This window comes from Aspergillus wentii (assembly GCF_001890725.1).
Source record: "Aspergillus wentii DTO 134E9 unplaced genomic scaffold ASPWEscaffold_9, whole genome shotgun sequence".
Lineage (NCBI taxonomy): Eukaryota > Fungi > Ascomycota > Eurotiomycetes > Eurotiales > Aspergillaceae > Aspergillus > Aspergillus wentii.
The window spans coordinates 1,746,349-1,771,259 of record NW_024467840.1 but is presented as its reverse complement, the minus strand read 5'-3'; the positions used below and the strand labels follow the sequence as shown (position 1 = coordinate 1,771,259).

Genomic DNA, 24,911 nt, shown 5'->3' with positions numbered 1-24,911 from the left:
CCTGTGAGTCAAGCCTGGGTAATACTAACCTTATAACCCTAATCTAAGGATATTAACAGTAACTAGGGTGCTCCTAATAAGCTATGATACTTAAGAAAGTAGTAAGGTAGTTAAAGGGAGAAGTAAGGCTAAGAAGTATATATACTTCTTAATTAAGCTAGAGATATATAAATAAGTAGGTAGAATAATTAGAGTAATAGTAGAATAGTAACTATAGAATAATAACTTATATTAATTATAAAGAACTATTTAAGTATATAAAATGAGTATCCCTATATATCCTTCTATTATATCTATAGTCCTCTAGATAGTCCTCTGTATAGTATGCCATTCTATATACCAAGATATATACCACCTATATTAGTATACTAAATGGTATGTTTACCAAGATATAGTACCTGTATACTATATTATGTGAGTGTAGTAGTATTTACTAGATAGTAGCTATAAAGAGTATGATAATAGTAATTCATAATTCTCTACTATAAGAATATCCTTTGCCCTTAACCGCCTGATTCTGCCTGATACAGTCACTGATAAAGGTGCCGTAACACCTATATGATATACTGTACGTAGGAACCGCTGCCAAGACCATAACATGGATATGCACACGTGACCACATAGTGCGCATCTCTGATCATGGGTTTGGAAGGTTTTCTAAACCAGTGATTAGTTCTATAACTAATTAACCACTGTATTTACTATGCTATCTATATTAATAATAAGTCTGTATACTTATAATATTATATACTCTTATAGTTCTAATTACTCTACCCTTTTAAGATAGCCTAGAAAATATAGCTTAATATAATAACACCTTCTATAAGAAGGGGTTAAAATAATACTCCTTAACCTCTTAAAGAAGAACCTATAGGTTAGTAGGACTAATAAGAAAACCTCCTACCTATAAGTTTAGCCCCTATTAGAGAGTCCTCTCCTTCCTCTAACTAATTTATAAGAGGTAGGATAGAAAGCACTATTATAGATAAAGATATACCTATTAGTAATTTATAGAATATATCTATAGCTAAACCTATAAGGCTAACCCTAGTAGAATAAGAAGCTATAGTTTAATACTATATCTAAGAGCTCTAATATAAAGAGGCACTGGAACAGCTTATTATAGAAGTTAAAGCTTAAGAAGAGAAACTTACTGTCACACCCTGGGATCTCGCCGTGGTACCTATCCTGTAATCTGTGAGTCAAGCCTGGGGAATACTAACCTATAACCCTAATCTAAGGATATTAATAGTAACTGGGGTGCTCCTAATAAGCTATAGTACTTAAGAATATAATAAGGTAACTAAAGAGAGAAGTAAGGCTAAGAAGTATATATACTTCTTAATTAAGCTTAAAGATATATAAATAAGTAGGTAGAATAATCAGAGTAGTAATAGAAAGATAACTATAAAATAATAACTTATATTAATCATAAAGAACTATCTAAGTATATAAAATAAGTGTCCTTATATATCCCTTTCTAATCTCTATGGTCCTTTAGATAGTTCTCTACATAGTATGCCAGTAGTATACTATTCTATATACTAAGGTGTATACTATCTATAATAGTATACTAAATGATATGTTCACTAAGATATAGTACCTATATACCATATCATGTGAGTGTGGCAGTGTCTACCAGATAGTGGCTGTAAAGAGCATGATAATAGCAAATCATAATTCTCTGCCATAAGAATATCCATTCCCCTTGACCGCCTGATTCTGCCTGATACAGTCACTGATAAAGGTGCCGTAACACTATCTAGGAAAAGAGGTAAATACTAGTAAATCTACTATAAAAAGCTAAAGATATAATAAAATACTACTATAATAAAAAATACAGCTAGAAGACCTTTATAGTTAATAATTATATTATATTATATATAAAGAATATTACTAGTATATACCTAAACTAGAAGCTAAGTAGCTATTACCTTAGTCCCTTTAAAATTATTAGTATATAGGGAAAATAGTTATATAAGCTATAGCTACTACTAAGTCTTTAAGATATCTATAATATATTTTATATCTCCCTACTAGAGTTATACTATAGTAATAGTAGTACAGCCCTATATCTAGGACCTATTAAAGTTAATAAAGAAGAGGAATAAAAAGTCACTATAATTCTAAATAGGTATAACTATTAAGGTAAAGTTTAATACCTAATATAATAGATTAGCTAGGAGGATAAATATAATATATAAGAACTATATATATATATTAAGATAGCTATAAAAGTGCTATAGGACTTTAAAGTAGTCTATAGAAAGTATAATTCTATAGTAAAGAAGACTTAAAGGAAATAGTATATAGATAAGGTATCTTTATTTAGCCCTAAAGGGTATAGTAAAACTATTTAATTAAAAAAAAATACTTAAAGGCCCTAAAGAAAACTACTACCTAAATACTAAGGCTAGGAAATATTAGTTACTATATATCTATAAAGGTATATATATTATTACATACTAGCTAAGGGTAGTAGTAGCAGTATAGTAATAGGCCTAAAGGTGATGGTATATACTATAGAATACTACTACTACTTCTATTAAAGGAGGGTATACTATATATAATACCTAGCCCTCCTTAGCTTTAGTAGTAGTAAGTACTACTATATAAGTAACCCCTAAGAGGTCCTAGTAGATCTACTATAATTAGCCCTAACCCTAAATAGTATTATTAAATACTTATTAACTAGCACTTATAGTGCCTACTAATATAGTAGTAGTAATAGCTATACTTTAAGGGCTAGTATAGCCTACTCTATATCTAGTAAAGAGGTATAGAGCAGGCTATATTAGTATTATTAGCTAAGCCTAGGTAGTGTATATATTATAGCTAGGCCAGTAAGAACTATAGCCTAGATAGTGGTATAGGGGGAGGTATAGGGATAGAGGTAGATAGTAGGGTAGGTAAAAAGCCCTAAAATAATAGTAAGGATAAGGGGGTATAGTAAGTATATTTAGCTATATACTAGCTATAGTTCTTTAACTAAGTATAATAGTATTTTACTACTATAGAGCAGCTAGGGTATAAGGAGAGGGTAGTATTAGTAGATATACTATTATAATAGTTATTAATAAAATTATATAGGTAGATCTATTATAGTATAAGTAGAGTATTAGGGCTTTATACTAACTATTAAAGTATAGTAATAACCCCCTAAAAAATCTATAAATAATATATTTTTAATTAGAAAATAAAATAAATATAGTAAATAAAGCTAGATTATATAATTATAAGTACTAAAAAGGACTAATAAAGGTATATTATAGTTAAAATAGTATTATATTATATTTTAAACTAGATAAAGGAGTAATAATAATAAAATAAAATACTACTATAATATAATTAAAACTTATAGGAAGAAGCTATAAAAAATAGAGTAGATAAAAGAAATTAAAATAAAGCTAAATACTAATTTTTAGTAAGAAATAAGATAATTTAAGAGTATATTATTAGGTTAATATTAAATAATACTAATACTATTATCTATAATAGCTAGACTAAAAATACCACCTTATAATACTATAGAATACCTAAAAATATTATAAGGAGTAAAATAAAGATAAATCTAGTAAGTAAAAGTAATTCTAAGCTAGGAATAAAGGTATATATACCTAGAAAGATAATAATATTAGTATATAAGATTATTAATAGAGAGAAAGAAGGTCTATACTATAAGGGCCTACTTAACTAATATAATAATATACTATATATAAGTCACCTAGTAATATACTAAATATAAGTCTCTATATAAGAATACTAAAAATAATAATACTATACTATAGTATACTAAGATAACTGAGTAAACTGCTATATAAGGAAATAGAGTGCTAGAAAGTAATATTATAGTATAGTTTTAGCTTCAGGAAGTATAGGAAGTTAAAAAGTAGGAAATAGAAGCTCTTATTAGTTAATATAAGAAAGGATTAAACCCCTAGAAATATAATAAGGCTGACTAACAGCCATAAGGTCATGGCCTTTTAAAGAGGGGGGGGGGGGGCAGTATTAGGGCCTATATGATATACTGTATATAGGAACCACTGCTAAGACTATAATATAGATATATATACATGACCACATGGTATATATCTCTGATCATGGGTTTAGAAGGTTTTCCAAACCAGTAATTAGTTCTACAACCAATTGACTGCTGCGTTTACCACGCTATCTGTATTGATAACAAGTCTGCGTACTCATAATATCGCACACTCTCACAATACTCCTACTCTTATTAAAGTATATACCACTCTTACTTATTATAAAACTAATATTTATACTTTTAACTATAGTAAGTATATAAAGCATAGTTCTTACTTTTTAAATCTATAATATAAGGAACCCCATAGGAAGAATAATAGATATAAGGAAGTAGTGTGTCACACAAGTCAAGTTTACTCATGAGTAATGAGTAGAGTTTGAGTAATGAGGCAAGTTCAAGTTAAGATTTAGGACTTATACTATAAGTTTAAGCTTTAAATATTTTAAAACTCTACTTATAATACTAAAAATATACCTATTTTATATAGGGGAGGCTTAAAAATATGGTAAAATATAATAAAAATATAGACTCTTACTTTACTCTTACTCTTCTTAGTATAAGTTTAAGTCCTAAACCCTAGCTCTACTCATGAGTTTAAGTCCTACCTTCTAACTTGACTCATGAGTCAAGTCCTAAATCTCTACTCAAACTCGACTTGTGTGACACACTATAAGGAAGGTTAGAAGGGAAACTGTTCTTTAGAATTCTATCTACCTATAAAGTATATTTATAATAATAATTATACTTCTCTAGTATAATAAGTTATTAGAAAAATAAGAAAAGAAGTTAATAGGAAACTCACTTAAATAAGGGGATATAATAAATTTATAATTATTAGGGGATAATAATCCTAGGAGAGGGGGATTATATTACAGCACCTTTATTAATAACTATATTAGGTAGAATAAGGTAGTTAAGGAGAAAAGGATATTCTTATTATAAAGAATTATAATTTACTATTATAACTCTCTTTATAGCTACTATCTAGTAAGATACTACTATACTTATATAATATAGTATATAGGTACTATATCTTAATAAATATACTATTTAGTATACTATATAAAGGACTATCCAGAGGACTATAAATATTAAAGTAAGATATATAAGGATACTTATTTTATATACTTAGATAGTTCTTTATAATTAATATAAGTTATTATTCTATAGTTACTATTCTACTATTACTTACCCTAATTATTCTACCTACTTATTTATATATCTCTAGCTTAATTAAGAAGTATATATACTTCTTAGCCTTACTTCTTTCCTTAGCTACTATACTATATTCTTAAGTACTATAACTTAGAAGGAGCACCCTATTACTATTAACATCCTTAGATTAGGGTCATAGGTTAGTATTTCCAGGCTTGACTCACAGGTTACAGGTTAGGTACCATTGTGAGATCCCAGGGTGTGACAAGTGCCTTCTTAAGGTAATTACTTATAATATCTAAAGTTATATCTAGATATTAAGTAGGAATTACTTATTAAATTACTTATAAAACTATTATTATAGATATAAGATTAAATCCCTAATTAAATTAGATTATTATATAAAGAATCTATTATTACTTCTAATATACCTTCTATATATAAATAATCCCTTAATTAAGAGGTTTATAATAGCTTATAGAATTAGAAGAAAGCTATATAATTAGTATATTTTATAAATCTAAATAAATAGCTTTAATAGCCTTTTTATATACAGAGAAATTATCTATTAAGAGAATAACCTTTTAACTAGCTATTCTCCTATTAAACTAATAAAGCTACTCTTTAAAGATAATATTTATTATTTAGGCCTTCTTATTATAATATTAGATATAACCTAGATTCTTTATATTAATCTTAGCTACTATAAAGGTATAAGGTCTTTTTATAGGTCTAATAAACTAAATTAGGAGGCACTTAGAGGTATCTAAATTAATATAGAAATAAGCTATTATTCTAGCCTTATTCCTCTTCCTTCTAGGTATTATATATATATAGTTAAACTATAGTTAGGAATTATCCTCTAATATAGACTAGTTTTATTATAATTAAAGATATCTTAAGGTATATATAATTCTATAAATTAATAAATTAAAGCTATCTTACCCTTTAAATTATTATTAAAACTACTAGCTTTATTAAACTATTAGTAATACTTTATATTCTAGTAAGATTAAAAGCCTTAAAGCTAGCTAGAAGAAAGTATAGGTATCTCTTTCCCTAGGTAAAGAGATAGCTAATATTATTTTACTTTTTCCTATATAACCTCCTATAAGATAGTAATCTACCCCTCTATCTATTATATCTATTTAAAAAGTGCCCCTTCTAGCTCTAGCTAGTTCTTCATATATTATTACTTCTTACTGACCTAGTAGGAGTTATCTAGGGTATTAAGAAAGGTAAACTAAGGGGAAAGGATTTAAGAGATAGAGAAGGGGGTAATCTATTAATTATATATCTCTTTAAACTAATTTTAAAGCCCTTAATAAGAGAGAAAAGGCTTTAAATAGTAGTAGGTATAGAGGGCAGCTTTCTACTTAGTAGAGATTAACTAATATATCTACTTTTACTTTATCATAATAGATAGGGAGGGACTTAAGATATTAAAATAACCTATTTAGGAGATAGATATAAGTAATTTTATATAAGAGAAAGAGAGAATAGTAGTAACTATCTAATATCAGCATTCTAAGTAATTTAATATGTGGGATCAAAGATGACACGTCGCGTTGTTGCTTATATCGGAATATTGCTTATATCGGCGTTGATTATATCGGTGGTTTACTGTACTAACCAGTCATTTTTCTAGGTTTTTAATAAACTGTGGGTGGTCGCAGTTAGAATGCGCGTTGAAAATTGACCGCGTTGTTGTGGCCGCAGAACGGGTATTGGAGAGGGGGTCGCTATTTTTTGCCCGGTAAGGGATACTAGGTAGGTACCTGGATTGCATCGATGAATACTCTGCTGGAGAGGATTTTTTTTATACCCATAGCATCCTCACAATTCCCTCGAAAGATACCATGGTAAATGGTCCGTATTCTCGATGCCCCATGGATGCATTTTGTAGAATGGTACAAGAAAAATCAGGATTTGGGGTTGGATCCTCGAACTGGCCCCAAGCGGGCGGTTTTCCTACGTTACCCACATCCGCGCCTAGTTAGTACCTCCGTGTTATCTCCAGGCCAACTCTTCTTATTCCCATCTCTATTCTTTGCACTGCGTTCATTTTGCATTCACTCCTGCGTGTTTTCTCTCCGACCTTCTTTTTCTTTATCTTTCTTTTTGTATTTCCCCCCTTTCACCCTTCTTTTTTCTATCATCAATTTATTGCCATAATACAACTCCTTTACGCTTTTCAATCTATCCCAAGTGACCAATCTACTTTCGTACAGCCATCTCAACCAGCCTTGCAACCGCGGCATCTTATCCGCAACTTGAACAATTGTCCAAGCCCCAAGCTTTCAAAGTGCCCAAGGGGCTTTTTTACCCTTATTTTACTACCAGATATGCTCGCATTTTATCATTGAAGCTCCGATTATCCCGCTTACCCATAGCTCAACTTGCGGTTTTAATCTGTTCCTGTTGCAAACCGCTTAGTATTGTCGAGTTTTCAGGTTATACATTTCACGATGGCAGAAACTGATACTGCATCTACTACTGGCGTCAATCTCCGCTCAGATGTGCGGCGTAGAAATGTTCCAAGTTCAGAGAGTGCCAGCCGGGTGCTCACGCCCTATACACAGCATGACGATGAGAAGAAATCAAAGCCTGAGGTATGGCAATTTTCTTTCACCTGACATACATACACGCCGCGAACAGGCTAATGAAATTGGGGGTTCAGTTCAATCCATTCCTATCTACACTTGCCGCTTGGGAACCTATCATTGCGCCAATTATTCTGACAGCCTTCTCCATCTTCACCCGATTGTATCGCATCGGCCGCTCAAATATTGTGACATGGGATGAAGCCCAGTAAGATATAAACCTAAGCTGATTTCCTATGCATTTTCTCACAGCCTAGCTCAGTTTTGGCAAGTTTGGTTCTCATTACCTCAAGCGCGAATTCTACTTTGACGTTCACCCACCACTGGGAAAGATGTTGGTTGGCTTATCAGGCTACCTTGCTGGGTATAATGGATCTTTTGAATTCAAGTCCGGTGAAACATATCCAGACCACGTCAATTATACTTTCATGCGTGTATTCAATGCTGCTTTTGGCATTGTGTGCGTACCTCTTGCATACTATACCGCGCGAGAACTTAATTTCCGCACGGCCACTGTTTGGCTTATTAGCCTGATGGTGTTGTTTGAAAACTCATATGCAACAATTTCGCGATTCATATTACTTGATTCTATGCTACTTTGTTTTACATTCACCACTGTGATGTGCTGGGCTAAGTTTCATCAGTTACAGCATGTCAGCTTTTCAGCTGAATGGTTTGTTTGGCTTTCATTGACTGGGGTAAGCATTGGGTGTGTCTGTAGTGTGAAGTGGGTTGGCCTCTTCTGCACTGCAGTTGTAGGTCTTTATACAATTGAGGACTTATGGAATAAGTTTGGTGATCTAAAGGTTTCAGAGGTAAGTCACCAACGAGACTTAACACTTTTTATTTTGATTTTGATTTTTTTTTGCCCAATAGCTAACTCTCTTCCAGACTACACTTGCTAAGCATTTTCTAGCTCGCGTGGTTGGTCTCATTGCGATTCCAGCGCTAGTTTACATATTTTCCTTCTATCTTCATTTTTCTATCTTGGAAAACAGTGGCCCCGGGGACGCACAGATGAGCTCCCTTTTCCAGGCAAACTTGAAGGGTACAGAGGTCGGTAAAGACAGTCCTCTTGAAATAGCACTTGGGTCAAGAGTAACTTTAAAGAACATGGGATACGGCGGCGGACTGCTTCATTCGCATATCCAAACATTTCCTGAAGGATCTAATCAGCAGCAAGTTACTTGTTACCACCATAAAGATGCAAACAACGACTGGTTTATCTACCCTAATCGCCATGAAGCCGAGTTTGATCCTGATACTCCTTTGAGATTCGTGGGGGATGGTGATACAATTCGTTTCATCCATGGGCAAACAGGACGGAACCTGCATTCCCATGCTATTCCTGCCCCAGTTACCAAATCTCAATACGAAGTGTCTTCCTATGGCAATATCACTATTGGGGATGACAAAGACCATTGGGTGGTCGAAGTGATCAACGATGTTGCGTCCAAGGACCGGACAAGAATTAGGACTCTGACAACGGCCTTCCGGCTCCGGCATCCTGTTTTGGGTTGCTATCTCAGGGCCGGAAATGTCAACCTCCCTCAGTGGGGTTTCAAGCAGATTGAAACAACTTGCGTGAAGGAGAATAGGCCAGGCGACGTTTACACACACTGGAATATTGAGTCCCACACCAATGATCGACGTAAGTTTCCGGCCAGCCCTTAATTTCTGTGATGGATTAGTGGATTGATAGCAATTACCTAGTTCCGCCTGGTGATCCCGGATCATACAAGTCACCTTTTTTGAAAGACTTTATCCATTTGAATGTTGCCATGATGACATCAAATAATGCTCTTGTTCCCGACCCAGATAAACAGGATGACCTTGCCTCGAAGTTCTGGCAATGGCCGGTACTCAATGTCGGCTTGCGCATGTGTTCCTGGGATGACAACACCGTGAAATATTACCTCCTTGGGAACCCTTTTGTTTACTGGGGAAGTACTGCAAGTTTAGGTGTCTTTGGGCTCCTGGTATCCTGGTATTTGGTACGATGGCAGCGAGGCTACAAGGAGCTGAGCCAAATGGAAATTGACCATATTCACTATTCCGGCTTATACCCTGTCATAGGATGGATTTTACATTATGTCCCATTCATTGCTATGGCAAGAGTGACATATGTGCATCATTACTATCCGGCTCTTTACTACGCCATACTCACTTTTGGTTTCTGCGTTGACTGGCTTACCCAAAGAGTGAGCGTCAAACTTAAATGGGTGATATATACATCCCTGTACATGATCATCACTGCAATGTTCGTTTATTTCCGAGCAATTGTGTTTGGTATTGAAGGTCCTAGCCAGCAGTGGTCTCATTTAAATTGGCTGAGTGGCTGGAGAATTGCCAACTAATGAAGGCCCTTTTGTCCCTCTCACTTTCTCAGCTCCCTGTTGTTCTCCTTCCCCCTTTCTTTTACCCGATTACAAATGTTCTCAGGTGTTCCCAGTTGCCGGTCTGTCTTGGTTTCTGGGCTGCCCTGTCAGTCCTATTAAATCAGTGTGACTGCTATACATACGCGAACGGCGTGGTTTGCCAATAAAATTTTACAGCATCACTTTCTGTGTTCTCCCTCAAAACAAACCAACTTGGGAAAGCGTCTTTGCATGTTCAGTATCTGAGTAGGTTGCGATTGCCGCAAAGCTAGAGAAACCAAATCTCAAATCCTGCCAACCCTATTTCCGTTTTTATATAAGCCGATGCAGCAGAATGATACGCAAAACACACTGATAGAGATAGTTTTTTGCTAAATTATTCAAGAGGACCAAGTAATAACTCTCTGAGTCGCAAAATGTTTATTTTATTTATATTCATTATTATTATTATTATTTTTGGCTCTCCCCGAACCCTTTCTTTCAGGAGATCCCATGCAATCAAACCCCATGAATGAGAATCGGATAGGGAATCTATCATTGGATAAGTACACGCATGTTCAAGCTGGGATAGTAACTCAAAAAGATACAAGAAAATGGATTTCTATCCCGTAGATATATATACATGACATTGCAAACACTATTTGTGACTAGAAAATAAGTTCCCCAGCACGATCAATGAACTCCCTTAAGATCATCAATGCCTAAAATCCAGTCATGCTACCATTTGAGACGCGAAATAAATGACTGGCTATCTATCATTTCTCGCCATTGAGTTAGCAACAACCCCCAGTCCAGCCATTGCCTCCTCTGCGCATCGCATCATTTAAACCTAAGGTAATTGTTTGCGGAACTCCAGTGCTTGCTCCCCCTGTGGCACCAAATACTTTTACGCCACTTCGGCGATCGCTCAGGTCATAATTACCTGCTTCGATATTACGATATATTCTCTCTGCAACCTCAAGAAATGCACGTTCAACGCCGTCACCAGACTTCGCACTTGTTTCAACATAATGCACAACATTGTTCATCCGACACCATTCTTCTGCTTCTTGCCTCGTGACGCATCTCTGGTTCGGGCCAGAAATGTCCCTTGCCAAGTCACTCTTGTTGCCGACCAAGATGACGACAATACCATCCTCTGCTATTTGCCGCAGGTCTTGAAGCCACTGTGTGCACGAGGTAAATGTAGAAGGCCGCGTGATGTCGAAGACAAGAAGAGCACCAGAGGCACCGCGAAAGTATGATCGAGTGATGGATTTGTACGTTTCTTGCCCGGCTGTATCCCAAAGAGACAATTTCATTCTCTTCTGGGATGTGGATTCTTGTTGCTTCCGCGGAGGGCTGGGGAGTCCAGAGACAATTGTTTCTTCTGAACCGTATGAAGTTGGAGAATACGAGAAAGCCAGAGTAGACGTAGGACGATTGGGTGTATAGTTGTCGAGTTCTATTCCCAAACTCTTTGAGGCAGGAGGTCCAACTGGAACAATCCGCGACCCGAACTCCACCCCGATAGTAACATCATGAGCGTAAGAAAAGCGACCTTCACATAGTCGAATAGTCAACTATATAGCTCAAGAATTAGCAAATCAACCTGGTACGCAGAAAGCCGGTGCACCGACGCTAGATTTGCCAGTTCCAGAGTCACCGATACAAACAAGCTTAGCAATATAATCCCATGGCTGCGACATGGATGGAAAAACTTCTAGTTTGCAAACAAGCGAGTTTGTTTACTAGCTGGTTGATGTCCGACAGTTCAGACGGCTGCCAAACTCATACTCTAGATTCGTTCCGCAGAAAGCTGTCAGATAACCGCTTGCTGAATGAAGCCGGGATTTTTATTAGCAGATATTTTCTTGTCCAAAGTCGATCATGTATGAGATCAGGTTGATGGATTCAAGAAATAGAGTACCTTTAGCCACGCGAATCTTACACTGACCGCAGCAAATTGCTGAGTCATCATCTATCACCATGACCTTACCTGATGACGATTGCACCTTGCACCTTACCTCCCACATGTACGTAGGGTTAGTTCATCACGTACCGACCTAACTCGATCACAGAGGTCCGTCTACTGACCGCATGTCCATATATTACATGGGCTTTTTACCATTCCTCAGATGATATCCCTTGATCTTCATACCAAATCCAGTATTCTTTCACCCTAGAATCTCTCTAGTCAATAACATCATTCTTAATTTCTATCCTGTCGCACTGAGTTACTTTAGCTGAACACCTTACTCAAGCCATCACATCATTCGCTTCATCCGCTTCTCCAGAGAGAAGACTGCACAAAAAACACAGAGTACTGACTTGTATACTCAATATCGGGATTGCGTTAATATCAAAGACCATGTTCTCGGAGTGTATGTATTTTCAGCTACAATCGACCAGGCCCTATGCTTATTTGCCTGCAATTTAAGCTTGTCACTGTTTTTACCTATTACTAACCGCCATAAAGATGCCTCTCGGTTTCTTGCCCAGTCTCAGTCACGAATATTGTATCGCCATGATGAAACCCGTCAGAATAATGGACGTGGTCGTCTGATGAGGCAACAGGGAAACTCTCGACTTCCTTCGCGCGTCTTCTTGCAACAAACAGCAGACCCCTATCAACCAGCTGCATCACAGACATATAATTTCCCCTTTGCCTCGCGAGCTTCTGTCCAGCCTGCCCCTCTATTTTACAGCGCCACAGATGAGTTTCATGAAGATGATGAAGCAGAGCATGAGCGCGAGATTGCGGACTTTTATGCCTTGCAAAGGTCGAGGCGGCATTTTGGCAGCAGCCATTTAAAGGATTCTTCAGAGATCGACGAAGACGAAGATGACGAAAACTCCGTTGGTACAGATGACCAACAAGTTCCTCCAGATGATAGGTTCAGCAAGGGAAAAGGCATCAGAAGCTCCTGGTATGGCGGAAAAGGTAGCCGTGGACTGCGTAATATTCATGTTGAGCCAGTGCCGGAGACACTTAAACATGAGCATGAATCCCGTACCAGCCAAAGCTGTAGCAGGGTACAAGAAAATTTGGTTGATATCGGTCTCGATGATACCTTGAGGACAGATGTTGAAGATACCAGGAAGGCTGGTTCTTCTGGAATAAAAGACGAGAGACCACCTTCTGTCCAGCTTTTTCGAGAACAGCCGCAAACTCGAAAGGGTCAAATCGGAATAGATTCTTTTTTAGCACCTGTTGAATCCGTCGAACAGGCAGGCAAAACCCGGCCACCGAGCTCAGCAGGTTCATACCCAAGATCGGTCGAACCAATTTTAATGGAATCGCCCGCTCATGATGCTTTCTGGGGCCAGTTATTCTTGATATCTTTAGCCTGCCTGCTCGCTACAGCAATCCTTGTTTATTTGCACACATCTGCTCCTTCGGGCGACAAATCAAAATGGGGTGATACGATATACATGACTGTGCACAAGTCATTTTACCTCCTCAGTGCCTACACTCTTCTCTCGGCTTTCGTTTCACTGCTCTGGCTTGCGCTCTTGCGGTCTTACGTGCGCTCCTTGGTTTACGTCATGGTCTTCACAGTTCCCGTACTCTTATATTCGTTCTCCCTGTATCCATTCATTTCCAGTTTCAAAGGTGCGTGGCACGGGGCAAGCATACAGGACAAAATTATGCGGTGTGGATCTGCTGTCCCATTTATTATGGCTAGCCTGTGGATATACAATGTCATCCGTGGTCGCCATGCTATTGGAAAGGCAGTTAGTATTCTCGAATTTGCATGTCGGATTCTTGCTGCAAACCCTGAATTGCTTGTTCTCGCGCTCGCGATCCTCATATGCATTGTCTCATGGACCTGGGCATGGATGCTCATGTTCACTCGAGTATTTTTAGCAGGCCGTCTTTCTGGGTCAAGCTCCTTCGTCATTGATTTCAGCACCTGGTGGTTGGGTGTATACTTCATCATGGTTTATCTATGGTCACTGGGAGTTATCACTGGAATTCAGCGTGCGGTTACAGCTGCAACGGTCAGTCAATGGTATTTTCATCGCCTTGCAACTCCCGCCCCTACATCCAGGCAGGTAGTACAGGCCGCCGCTGTGCATTCCCTCACAACATTGTTTGGCACGATTTGCTTGTCCAGATTTCTAGCACTCCTGGCCCGGCTCCCTCTTCTTTTGCTTCCAAGCCGTATCACCTCTATACTAGGATTGTTTGCATATTCATGTGTTCCTACTCCAGTCACTACCCTGACAAACCCTCTTACTCTCACCTATGCTGCAATTCACTCCCAACCACTTGCTTTTTCAGCTCGAGGTCTTACTCAAATGGTCAGGCTATCACCTTGGACGGCTACATCCTTGCTACACCCACGCTCTTTTCCCCAGTCCCATCAAAGTTCTGCTCCCCTTGCTTCATATCGGTTGTCAAAGCTTATTTTACACGCTGTTCGTTTCATGATGTCCTTGGCGCTTGGCTTTGGTGGCTGGGTTACCACAGCTCGAAATCTGGTTACCCCTGGTGCCGGAGGTCCAATTCGGGGAAGTGTGTATGCCTATGTGGTTGGGTTGATGGCCGGAGCAATTGGCTGGAGCGTACTTGGGGCAATGGAAGGCGTAGTTGCGGATATTGTGGATGCCTCCGTCGTCTGTTGGAGCAGTGAGGTTGGTACCTATGGCAAAGAAGCAAAGTACTGTCGGGAAGCTGGATGGCTCTTTAGTGACGATTCAGGTGGCGAGTTCAGATACACAGGCTCCCGAGACGACCAAGATGAAGTTTAGCCTTTTTTTCGTCTGCGTGGAAATCAAACTAAACTTCCGCGCCATCCATGTTCATCCCCGACAGAGCAACATAATCTAGATAGTGTCCCTTTGCAGGATTTCCCCCCCTTGTTTTTGATGGCTCGGGACCATTTGCTCTGAAGTTGGGCTATTGGAAGCTCTTTGCGAAAAGCAAAATGTCTGCCTCATGTGGTGTTTCGTCTCCATAGCCGATTTACGATAGTGAGACCAAGTGGTTTGGACTATTATTCCATATCTTAACCCCAGCACCGTGATCCCTTTCTCTCTGCTTTCTTTGGTTTTGCCGATCGGGAATTCCTAAGAGTCTTTTTGCTCTTCTGACTCACTATACCTTTTGGTTTAGTTTTCATCTTTGATGCAGCGACATTTGCCATGAATTCTACATTAAAGCTAGTTTGTTGCATGCGAGAATGTTGACCACAGGACCAGAGCATTCCTATAGTTAGATAGCCTAGGATGCTATTCTTAGGGACATGCTGGTTATACAGTATAACAGTATACAGATATTGCTTGAGATGCGCCTCAATAAGTTTCTCTAACTGGCAACTTGTGAGGCGCAGAACACTATTCTCGAGATGCATTTCTATAATATATATCCAATAACAACGCAAATATACATTAACCAAACGCCCCCCCAAAAAAAAAGACTGGACTGGACAGCTGGTGGTATCATAGAATAACCCAAGTCAAACATGTAAAGCACTATACGCCTGATATCCTTGTAAAACCTTAGACGCCAGCAAAGTCACCGAAAAGAACAATCAATCAGGATAGGTGTGTACTCCATTTAAAGTATGTTCCCCGCGACTTTTCAGCCAACGAGTTTCGGCACATCCAAGGCCATGCCAGACCGCGATCTTTTAACCTTTTTAAAGCCAGTAATCAGGATAGGTTATAGACCAAGCCGACCTTTCCAATCCACATTTTCTTTCAAGCACCATTCGTTCAAGGTTGACCAGCCGAACCGCACAACTTCCACGGGCGTGTTCGTCCTGCCGAGTGGCAAGAAGTACTCACCAAAATAATCACCAACTTTGAGCCGTTGTCTCCCTCGCTCGGCATAGTTTCTAGAGCGGTTTGACCAAGTAATGGGAAATTCACGCATGAGAACATCCTCTGAAAGTCCTTGCATTCCCTCAAGCCATAATTTTTGAGATTCTTTGTGGCATTCCGGAAGCCGATTCTTCAGATCAAGAAATTCTTTGCGGTTCCTCTTGCTCTCATCAGAGATAACTGCATTTCCATCGCTACCTGGTGTGGGAACGGCCGTATGCTCCCCTGGGAGTGGGCTAATCGCAAGGCGCTCGAGATCAAGAGCATGAATGGCGTCATAGGATACAGCACCTAGGATCAGGCAAAGGCCATGAAGATGAGGGTAGAGGGTGCTGTTCTTTTTTACAACGCGCCAGTATGGAAGGATGGAAAGCCAAGTCGATGAGTCACCGGTCTGACGGCCTAAAGCTTTATATTGATCATCGGCAACAAACGCTATGACGAAACATAGAATAGCCTCGATTGCAGTAGCAGCTGCAAGCTTTTCATCGGCAGAGGTTGCGCCGTCTTTGGCTGTGTATCGCTCTGCCGCGTGTTTCAACTCCCGGCCAAGGTTTGAATACTTCTGGAATTCTTCTTTCCAAGCTCGACGTTCACAATTGCGCGATCTGTTGACAGTACTAGTGGGCTGTGATGGCGATAGCTTGTTATCTGTGACCGATTCTCCTGGAGGGTATTTTGTCACTCGTTGAATCGGTGTCTTCCCATCAATATCCGTCGATTCACTCTGGCGTGGACAAGACCCCTTGAGATCTTTTGTGGGGGTGACAGATGCCAGTTTTGCCTTGTCCTGCTGACTCGGTGCAAGGCTTGCAGTCGAAGATACTGGAGTTTGGGGTTTTTCTAAGCCCGTGACTTTCAACTCATTTAAGCGTTCCCTTGGCAAAGTTTTTGAGCCGTCACTTGACACTTGCTTCGCCCTTTTCTCTGAATAAACCTGGTCCTCCCTCTTGTCTCGCACAGATCCGTAATCGCTCGGTTCCTTCAGAGGCGAGCTTGATGTGACCCCTTTCCTCTTGCCAGAGAATTTAAGAAGAGCCTCGACGCGCTTCCTATTCGACCTTCCATATCTTAATTTGACAACCAGTTCTGTTTTAACCGAATCAGCACGCTGAGGTTTCCTATGGTTGGAGGTTGGCATGTGATTTTTCAGTGTCACGCTAGATGACACATGCTGTGACTGCTTGTCAGATACCGGAGGTGGTATGTTAGTTTTTATAATTTCACCAGGTTCAGAACCTATAGACCCGAGGACAGATGAAACGTTCCTATCAGTTGCAGTGACCAAGGGTTTATTAAGCAAGCTCTGAGGACTGGAGCCACGTGCGGAATCTAGATGCAGCCTGTCGCGATCGGTGGATTTTTCCTTTGAGATATCATTCTTCGCCACGATTGAGATTGAGCCTTTTATCCTTGGAGAGTCACCATAGATCGTTGAAAGCTCTTTTTCAATATCTGGTGGAAGAGTGGGTGACAGAAGTCGAGGTAATCTGGGGCTGCTAGAAGTCGGTGGTAGGGTTGGAGACAGAAGAGTAGGCAGACCATTTGCTTTGGAGCGTACAGTGTCTCTCATTCCTATTCCCTCGGGGGATACCCGGGCCCTCTTTGGGGAAGACATAGTTAAAGTAGACTTCCCTTCCTGGAACCTTGAAAGGTCGTGTTCATTTTCAGGCGCACGTTTGCGCGCTGAACTCTCTGGTGTAGGTCCAATACTGTTTTTGGAGGACGAAGAGGCATTATTCATAGGTCTTGGCGTAGGATTCTCTGTAGGGCTCGCTTTGGAATGTCGTGGCTTCTCACTAGGCACATGGAGCGTGGATGTGTCTTGGCTAGTGGGAGAAGGTGAAGCACCGCCTTTTCTCTTATTCTTGTAATCATTCAGGCTAATCTTCTTCTTGAATGATCCATTGGACGGTGTGCTTCCGGCACTCTGGGGCCCTGAACGCTCATCGGTCATGATATTCCCTGCTCCATCAGACCAATCTCCTACAGCCACGAGTAAAGAGTCCCCCTCGTGATGTGTTAAAAACGTCATGTATTGAAGTTGCTGCTCCTCCGCAGTAAAGGGACCGTCCTTCCCCACTGCCCAATTGTTGACAAACCGACCCCCAAGGCGAAAAGGCACATCGGTTGGAACGGTGAGAAGAAAGGGATAAAAAGGAAGGACCTCTTCTTTGAGATATTTCAGTCGCTGATCAATTACGTCTTGTTCTGACACAGATGGTAGACTCTCCGTTGATTTGGAATTTCTTGTATCGTCGTTCGCAGGGGAAGATGATCGGTTCACCGACATTGCAGCCTGTTGACTCGTCTACAGACCGAGATAATGGCAAAAAAGCACTGGGCGTCAAGGTCAAGAGTGTCGCCAGGATTTATCTTCTTTGTTTTCTCTCTTTTTCACTCAAGATAATCGATTTCATATGCCTTGTTCCCCCCCCCTTCAGATTGGATGCGGAGCTAGTGGAAGCATTAGATGGCGTATCGTAACTCAAATCCGAAACCCAGATAACCAAGCAGAAAGAGGCGAAGAATATACCCAAGAAGATAGGGTTGTTGAACTATTCCACCCACCCAAACTACCTGGCTTTTGTACCCCCTCCTTGTGTTACTATAATGCGTCGGTGCAGTTTTAGTCTTCAGAGACAATTTGCGTAACCAAATGAGCATATGGCAAAGCCTGTTATCCCACTAGATAAAAGCAATGAATGTTCAAGCAGCTGTATCCCAAGACAGCTAGCGTAGCTTTTTGCTCAGGTGAAATTTATCAGTTGGGTGTGTAGGTGTTTGTAAGCCTGCCACAGGAGTGAAGCCAGCTCTAAGTAACTAGCTGAGGAAGGAGGGCGCTAGACAAAGCAAGTGATCTTTGCATCAATGGAATCAGAATCTTTTGGTCACAGTACTTTTTTTTCTGGATCATTGGGGTCGTGAGGGAATACCCATGAAGGGGGCTGGCTGGCTAGCTTGTTGGTTGATTAATTGGTTGACTGACTGTCTTGGGAAAGAGGAACTGCCGTTGGAGCGGAGATTCTTGGCAGTACGGAGTACTCCGTAACCAGGTAGTTACCTACCTGTAGGTAAATGCCTAGGTAACTAGTTGTTAACCTGGATAATTGTTCCATCTACATCTATGTACTGTTGCTATTATTGTTCTTATTTTTGACATAGGAAATAACACCCAAGGAGACTAGGTACAGAATAGAGTAGAGCAGTACTCAAGTGGGCTAAAATTCTATCTCATCAGTCTTACAAACCCAAGTCCCCCTCAGGGTCATCAAATATGAGTAAAAGATACTATACTACCACCTTCCTTGACCCTTGACCCGTTGCTCACTCGGTTTAGGGGCAATTCGTAAAGCATTGCTGCCAGTACACCACTCGCTCCATACTTTTTATGAAGGATCATCAATTGCAAATTTATTCGGCCAAAACACTCTAAAATGCCTCTGCTAGCCGAGTTCGGAGATCCCGTCTATCTCTTTTGGTGTCAATGTAAAATTTGGGGCGCGCGGATAGCTGATGAGGCGTGATTCTTTGCTGCATGTCGTGATGGTAACAATACTACGATTCAAGGACCATCGAAGCAAGATCTCTCCTTCGTCGACTGCATACTTGGTTGCCAGTCTGGATAGCAGTTCATCCAAAGGCCCACCTTTCGCCAGGTAGCGGGAGTCAAGGGCGCATAGCTGGCTGTTTGTATCCCTTTATCTTTTTGGAATGGAACGAGATTGCCGTGTTGTAGATATGGATGGTACTCAATTTGGTTGGTCGATGGAGGAATTCTGGCACTTTTTGAGACTGTGTCAAGGTGAGATTGCAGAAAATTGGAAACCACAATCGATCGAGCCTTTCCAGCGTCCTTTACTCTTTCCATGGCACCGTAAAGTGTGGCGAATGGATCAAGTACCTTCAAGCATGATCAGTTCCAAAACGCATGAATGGTACCATTGGTATGATGTTACATACAAGTCAACATAGCTTCTCCAGGCTTCTTTCAATTGCATTTGGGATGCCTGCGATATTTTTCTGGACTTTGGTTGTCACAAAAAGTTTTCTTCTCTCTCTACACCACTTTGGTAAAAAAGACCCAGCTCTGCTTCAGGGCCATAGACCTCAGCTCCATCTAGATGATAGTAACCTAGCTTGATTGCGGTCTTTATCGACTCGACAAGTTCACGATTAATACTGGTGTCTCCCGCTGTCTTGTACCAGGCAGTTCCTGTGTCATATCCAAGCTACTACGGCAGTAGTTAACAAACAGCATTGTATTTTGTAAAATAGGGTCTCAAGCTGGGAATTATTGAACTCATAACAGGAACCTGAATCAAAACATGATCATTCAACTTCACACTCAGAATTATCTAGTGGTGAATTACGCGCTTTAGATGTTTGAGTCAGAATATGCACAAGGTAACTAGTTCGTTTTCCTTCTTTTCTTTTCTTTTCTTTTCTTTTCTTTTCTTTTTCTTAGCAGCTCTTATGTAAATGTCAATTACGGAACCATCTTTTATTAATATTGATGGTGTATGATGCTCATTGCTCAGAACCACCAAAATCTGTTCCATGTTTAACATTGTGGAGGGGTGGGTTAATTTGTATTATTATTTCAACCAGAATGGACCATAAAATACACACATATATAAGGCATAATTAAGTACCTTACTATGTATATTTCCAGGCGCCTTTTTAGTTTAGTGATATATTTAAGTGGCATTTATTTATCCAAGTATGAAGTACTGTGATTAATATGTTCTTTCCGCCAAGATTCAGTGCGGTGTGCGGTAAGCTGACTGTAGCTTGGGGTTATAAAAAAAAATAGAAATAGAAGGATTGCCCATGTAGTTATCAAAGAAAGGATGGCGCAGAGATGACATATGTACTCAGTTACCAGGGGTATCTGGGTATCATTCATAACCGGAAGATGATGTCATCGCTCGGCTCTTCCCTACCTGTAGGTAGTAGGTACGAAGTAACTTGCTTACGAACCCGAATCTATCACGTTATCAGCGATTCTCACACAAATTTCAGTGGCACTGTATACCTCGATCCTATATAGCTGAACGGTTTCCATGGGGTTTCCAGCATTCTTTGTGATAAACGGTCCGTAAATGTCTGTTAGGAGTACTCTACGCCAGTCTCAGGCTATTCGAAACAGCGTCACCCAAATGGCGTCTCATTTTTCAAATGCCTCCGCGGGGGTTTCCGTCGCGGAGTTATCAAAGTCCAATGTCTTCACAACCAAGCTTCCCCCAGATCCAGCATTCGAGACCCCCGAATCCTCCCATGGAGCCCCAAGAGAAACCCTTGGTCCCCGCCTGGTGAAAGGCGCTCTATATACTTTTGTTCGCCCGGAAACAGCAGAGGATACTGAGCTCTTAGGGATTAGTCCTAAAGCAATGGATGATCTTGGGCTGAAACCAGGGGAAGAACACACGGCTCAGTTCAAATCGATGGTTGCTGGAAACGAAATCTTTTGGAGCGAACAGAATGGAGGAATTTACCCATGGGCACAGTGTTACGGTGGTAAGTCTCAAATATCACCCAAATCCTTCCAGCCCTCAATTCCGTTGACCGTGTATTAACGACCCGAAGGATGGCAATTGTATGATGCACAAAACCCTCGTATCTTTCCCCACAAATCAAATCTTCCGTGTTGACAGACTTGCAGTGGCTCATGGGCGGGGCAGCTTGGAGACGGTGTAGGTTTTCCCTCCAAACATGAACTGGGAGTACCTTTTTTTCTAATTTTGAAATAGCGTGCAATTAGTCTTTTCGAGAGCATTAACCCTAAGACAAACGCCCGGTACGAGCTTCAACTTAAAGGGGCTGGAAGAACACCTTACTCGCGTTTCGCTGATGGGAAGGCTGTTCTTCGATCGAGCATTCGTGAATTTATCGTGTCAGAAGGTATAAAAGCAGCTCATATCCAAAAATCCGACGGTGCTAACGAAATATCTGCCAGCCCTTTATGCTCTTGGCATACCTACTACAAGAGCACTGTCCATCACTTTACTGCCGAAGTCGAAGGTCTTGCGGGAGCGCATTGAACCTGGGGCCATAGTGGCTCGGTTTGCCGAATCCTGGCTAAGAATCGGAACCTTTGATCTTCTACGTGCGCGTGGTGACCGATATTTGGTGAGGAAGTTAGCAACATTTGTTGCCGAAGATGTCTTTCAGGGCTGGGAATCCCTTCCAGCAGCTGTATCATTGGGTAAAGAGCACCCTTCAGCCATTGTGGATACCCCTGCCACAGGTATCTCCCCCAATGAGATACAAGAGCACCAAGGCATCCAGGAAAACCGATTTGCAAGATTGTATCGAGAGATAGCTCGACGCAATGCAAAAACCGTTGCCTCCTGGCAGGCATATGGTTTTATGAATGGCGTTCTGAATACTGATAATACATCGATTTATGGCCTGTCGATTGACTATGGTCCGTTTGCTTTTATGGATAACTTTGACCCTCATTATACGCCAAACCATGATGATCAATTATTGAGGTACTCATACAAGAACCAGCCTACCATAATTTGGTGGAATTTGGTACGGCTCGGGGAATCCTTAGGGGAGCTCATTGGTGCTGGGGATAAAGTTGACGAAGAAAAATTCGTCAGGGAGGGGTTAACAGAGGAATCTGCCCCTGCTGTCATTAAGCGAGCAGAAGATATCATCGAGCGAACGGGTGATGAATTTAGGGCCGTGTTTTTGACAGAGTATAAGCGCCTCATGGGCAGAAGACTTGGGTTGAAAACCCAAAAGGAATCAGATTTTCAGGAGCTATTCTCGGAAATGCTCGATACATTAGAGGCTCTGGAGCTTGACTTCAATCATTTCTTCAGGCGACTTTCTCATGTGGCACTTACCGATGTTGAGACTGAGGACCAAAGGAAAGATGTAGCTCCTATATTTTTCCACAGTGAAGGGTTTGGTGGGGTTGGATACACCGAGGACACTGCAAAGGAACGCATTGGCAGATGGCTCGATAGCTGGAGACTTCGGGTTCTCGAGGATTGGGGCCCAAGTAGCGACGAACAAAGACAGAAAGCCATGAAAGAGGTTAACCCCAAGGTCAGTATCAAATTATATCCCGAGTTGCTCGACCTATTTACTAAAGGCTGTTTTTTTACAGTTCCTTCCACGCGGATGGGTTCTTGATGAAGTGATTGAACGTGTAGAACGCAAAGGAGACCGGGATGTTCTTGGGCGTGTGATGCAAATGGCCCTAAACCCATTCAAAGACGAATGGGACTTGGACAAGGAAGAGGAGGAACGGTTCTGTGGTGATATTCCTAAATACAAGAGAGCCATGATGTGCAGCTGCAGCTCATGAAGCATTGGCTTGTTATTACTCTCCCACAATTGATATATCCGCAATGCCACAACTTATTGAAAGTCTCACACTTCGATATTAGGACCTGTAAACCTCAGCCCTTGAAGAAAATCCACGAAACGTCTGTGGGTAGATATTGGCTCAAGAGTAGGGCTCGATATACTCAGGGAGAGGGGCAAAGGTATAGAAAGCTGCGAGGACCCTAGTATTGGATAGTATAAGATAGCTTCGCGATAGGATCACACTATAGAATTGGCCACCAGACCCCAAGAAAATGACTTAAGCATACGATAAGCATAATGGACCAAGCGTCAAGCTTTTGCTGTACTTTTTTTTCATTTCATGGTTGGATTGTGTAATTTATAAACCTCACCGGACTCAACATTATAAAATGATGAAGCTAGGTACAAAGTAGCCATGAAAGGTAAACAATGTTAAATCAAGATTGCTTTTGGGGGTTTTAAAATTTGTGGACAATTTTAGCTTTCCGCGTCACATCAGAGGGTATCCATCACATTTGTCCATCAATCCAGACCGCCTGTCCGTTTTGAAACCAATATTTCTCCCTGCCCGTGTTTGGAATCAGAAGACATAATATCATCAACATTGTTAGAAGCTGGTATCACCCGGATACCTTTGAACCGGGGGGGGTAGGAGAATAGTACTGAAAACCAGGTTCGCAGACCAAGACGTAGCCACGCTGTGGATTCAGAGAAAAGGAGAACATGGAACTTCAAATCGTCGCAAATGACACGGCTCAATCGGAGATAATTTTCTCAAGAGCCTCTTTCCATGTATACTAGCGCGATAGAAGAGACAAACGATCCAAAGGGGATGCCGACCTAGTTGGGACAGGCTGACTGGACGTGTCCGGGTTGCTTGCACTTGTAGCAAACACGTTCACCCTTGGCTTCGGTAGGGCAGTCGCGGGAGACATGGCCAACTTCGCCACCTGTGATTTTATTAGCCAATTCCAGTAAATCGAGCTGAACCGATCGTACAGTTGTAGCACTTTTGGCCTTGGGTGCAGTCGCGAGCCATGTGGCCGAAGCCACCGCAAGAATAGCAGGTCTGCTGGCGCCCGCTAAAGCCACCATATCCGCTGAAAGCACCGCCCTGAGAGCAGTTGCGAGCAATGTGTCCGACTTGACCGCACTTGTAACATTCTTGGCCGCCAGTAGGGCCACTGTAGCCGTCACCAGAGCCTGCCTGAGGGCATTCACGGGAGATATGGCCGGCAACACCGCAACGGTAGCAAGACTTCTCCTTAGGGGCTACTGTGCATTCCCGGCCTAGTGAGAAAAAACATGTCAGTGGCATACTCTCTCTGGAAATAATGATAAGTAGAGATGGAGTATTGGATTTACTTACTGACATGTCCCTGTCCTGCATTTTTCCCAACTCTGTTAGAAACCAAGAGAATCAAAGATAACACTGTTTTATAACCAAGTAAGCATGGGACAATGACATACCGCCGCAGTTGTAGCTATTGTAAACGGATTAGCCATATTGCACTTTGAATAGGACAGAGATAAGGGCATACCAAGTAGGAGTACCCTTCTTGGGGCAGTCGCGGGCCTAGAGGCAAAAGAGTA

General features: G+C 40.7%; 6 protein-coding genes across 6 annotated transcripts; 3 read left to right on the top strand and 3 right to left on the bottom strand.

The window, feature by feature from the left end:
* Window positions 1-7,665: 7,665 nt before the first annotated feature.
* On the top strand, window positions 7,666-10,157 carry pmt2 (protein O-mannosyl transferase; the record flags this gene model as incomplete). The annotated part of the gene is made up of 5 exons (XM_040829084.1): window positions 7,666-7,809; window positions 7,878-8,008; window positions 8,063-8,615; window positions 8,692-9,451; window positions 9,514-10,157. 5 exons carry the CDS (start codon window positions 7,666-7,668, stop codon window positions 10,155-10,157), a joined length of 2,232 nt encoding a protein of 743 aa, XP_040684415.1.
* A 527-nt stretch (window positions 10,158-10,684) lies between these two features.
* Window positions 10,685-11,944, bottom strand: ASPWEDRAFT_46398 (Rab family GTPase). The gene is made up of 2 exons (XM_040836752.1): window positions 11,798-11,944; window positions 10,685-11,740 (listed from the first exon to the last, which is right to left on the bottom strand). Exons 1-2 carry the CDS (start codon window positions 11,864-11,866, stop codon window positions 10,952-10,954), a joined length of 858 nt encoding a protein of 285 aa, XP_040684414.1. The 5' UTR covers window positions 11,867-11,944; the 3' UTR covers window positions 10,685-10,951.
* A 552-nt stretch (window positions 11,945-12,496) lies between these two features.
* ASPWEDRAFT_46397 (uncharacterized protein) lies at window positions 12,497-15,221 on the top strand. Its single transcript, XM_040836751.1, has 2 exons — window positions 12,497-12,541; window positions 12,637-15,221. Exons 1-2 carry the CDS (start codon window positions 12,529-12,531, stop codon window positions 14,913-14,915), a joined length of 2,292 nt encoding a protein of 763 aa, XP_040684413.1. The 5' UTR covers window positions 12,497-12,528; the 3' UTR covers window positions 14,916-15,221.
* Window positions 15,222-15,828: 607 nt separating this feature from the next.
* Window positions 15,829-18,282, bottom strand: ASPWEDRAFT_55253 (uncharacterized protein; the record flags this gene model as incomplete). The annotated part of the gene is made up of 1 exon (XM_040838182.1): window positions 15,829-18,282. One exon carries the CDS (start codon window positions 18,280-18,282, stop codon window positions 15,829-15,831), a length of 2,454 nt encoding a protein of 817 aa, XP_040684412.1.
* Window positions 18,283-19,435: 1,153 nt separating this feature from the next.
* ASPWEDRAFT_63199 (uncharacterized protein) lies at window positions 19,436-20,904 on the bottom strand (the record flags this gene model as incomplete). The annotated part of the gene is made up of 5 exons (XM_040838688.1): window positions 20,537-20,904; window positions 20,306-20,347; window positions 20,031-20,221; window positions 19,639-19,852; window positions 19,436-19,597 (listed from the first exon to the last, which is right to left on the bottom strand). The coding sequence occupies exons 1-5, from the start codon at window positions 20,558-20,560 to the stop codon at window positions 19,436-19,438; spliced, it is 633 nt and encodes a 210-aa protein (XP_040684411.1). The 5' UTR covers window positions 20,561-20,904.
* A 247-nt stretch (window positions 20,905-21,151) lies between these two features.
* Window positions 21,152-23,316, top strand: ASPWEDRAFT_55251 (YdiU domain protein; the record flags this gene model as incomplete). The annotated part of the gene is made up of 5 exons (XM_040838181.1): window positions 21,152-21,513; window positions 21,655-21,685; window positions 21,743-21,893; window positions 21,949-23,054; window positions 23,116-23,316. 5 exons carry the CDS (start codon window positions 21,152-21,154, stop codon window positions 23,314-23,316), a joined length of 1,851 nt encoding a protein of 616 aa, XP_040684410.1.
* Window positions 23,317-24,911: the final 1,595 nt, after the last annotated feature.

What these genes read in the sequence shown, in the direction of transcription:
- ASPWEDRAFT_46398 (XM_040836752.1), bottom strand. Translation starts at nt 11,866, where the DNA reads ATGTCGCAGCCATGGGATTATATTGCTAAGCTTGTTTGTATCGGTGAC. An exon ending in CTGGAACTGGCAAATCTAGC is followed by an intron (nt 11,741 to 11,797) that starts GTCGGTGCACCG and finishes TGAGCTATATAG; the next exon opens with TTGACTATTCGACTATGTGA.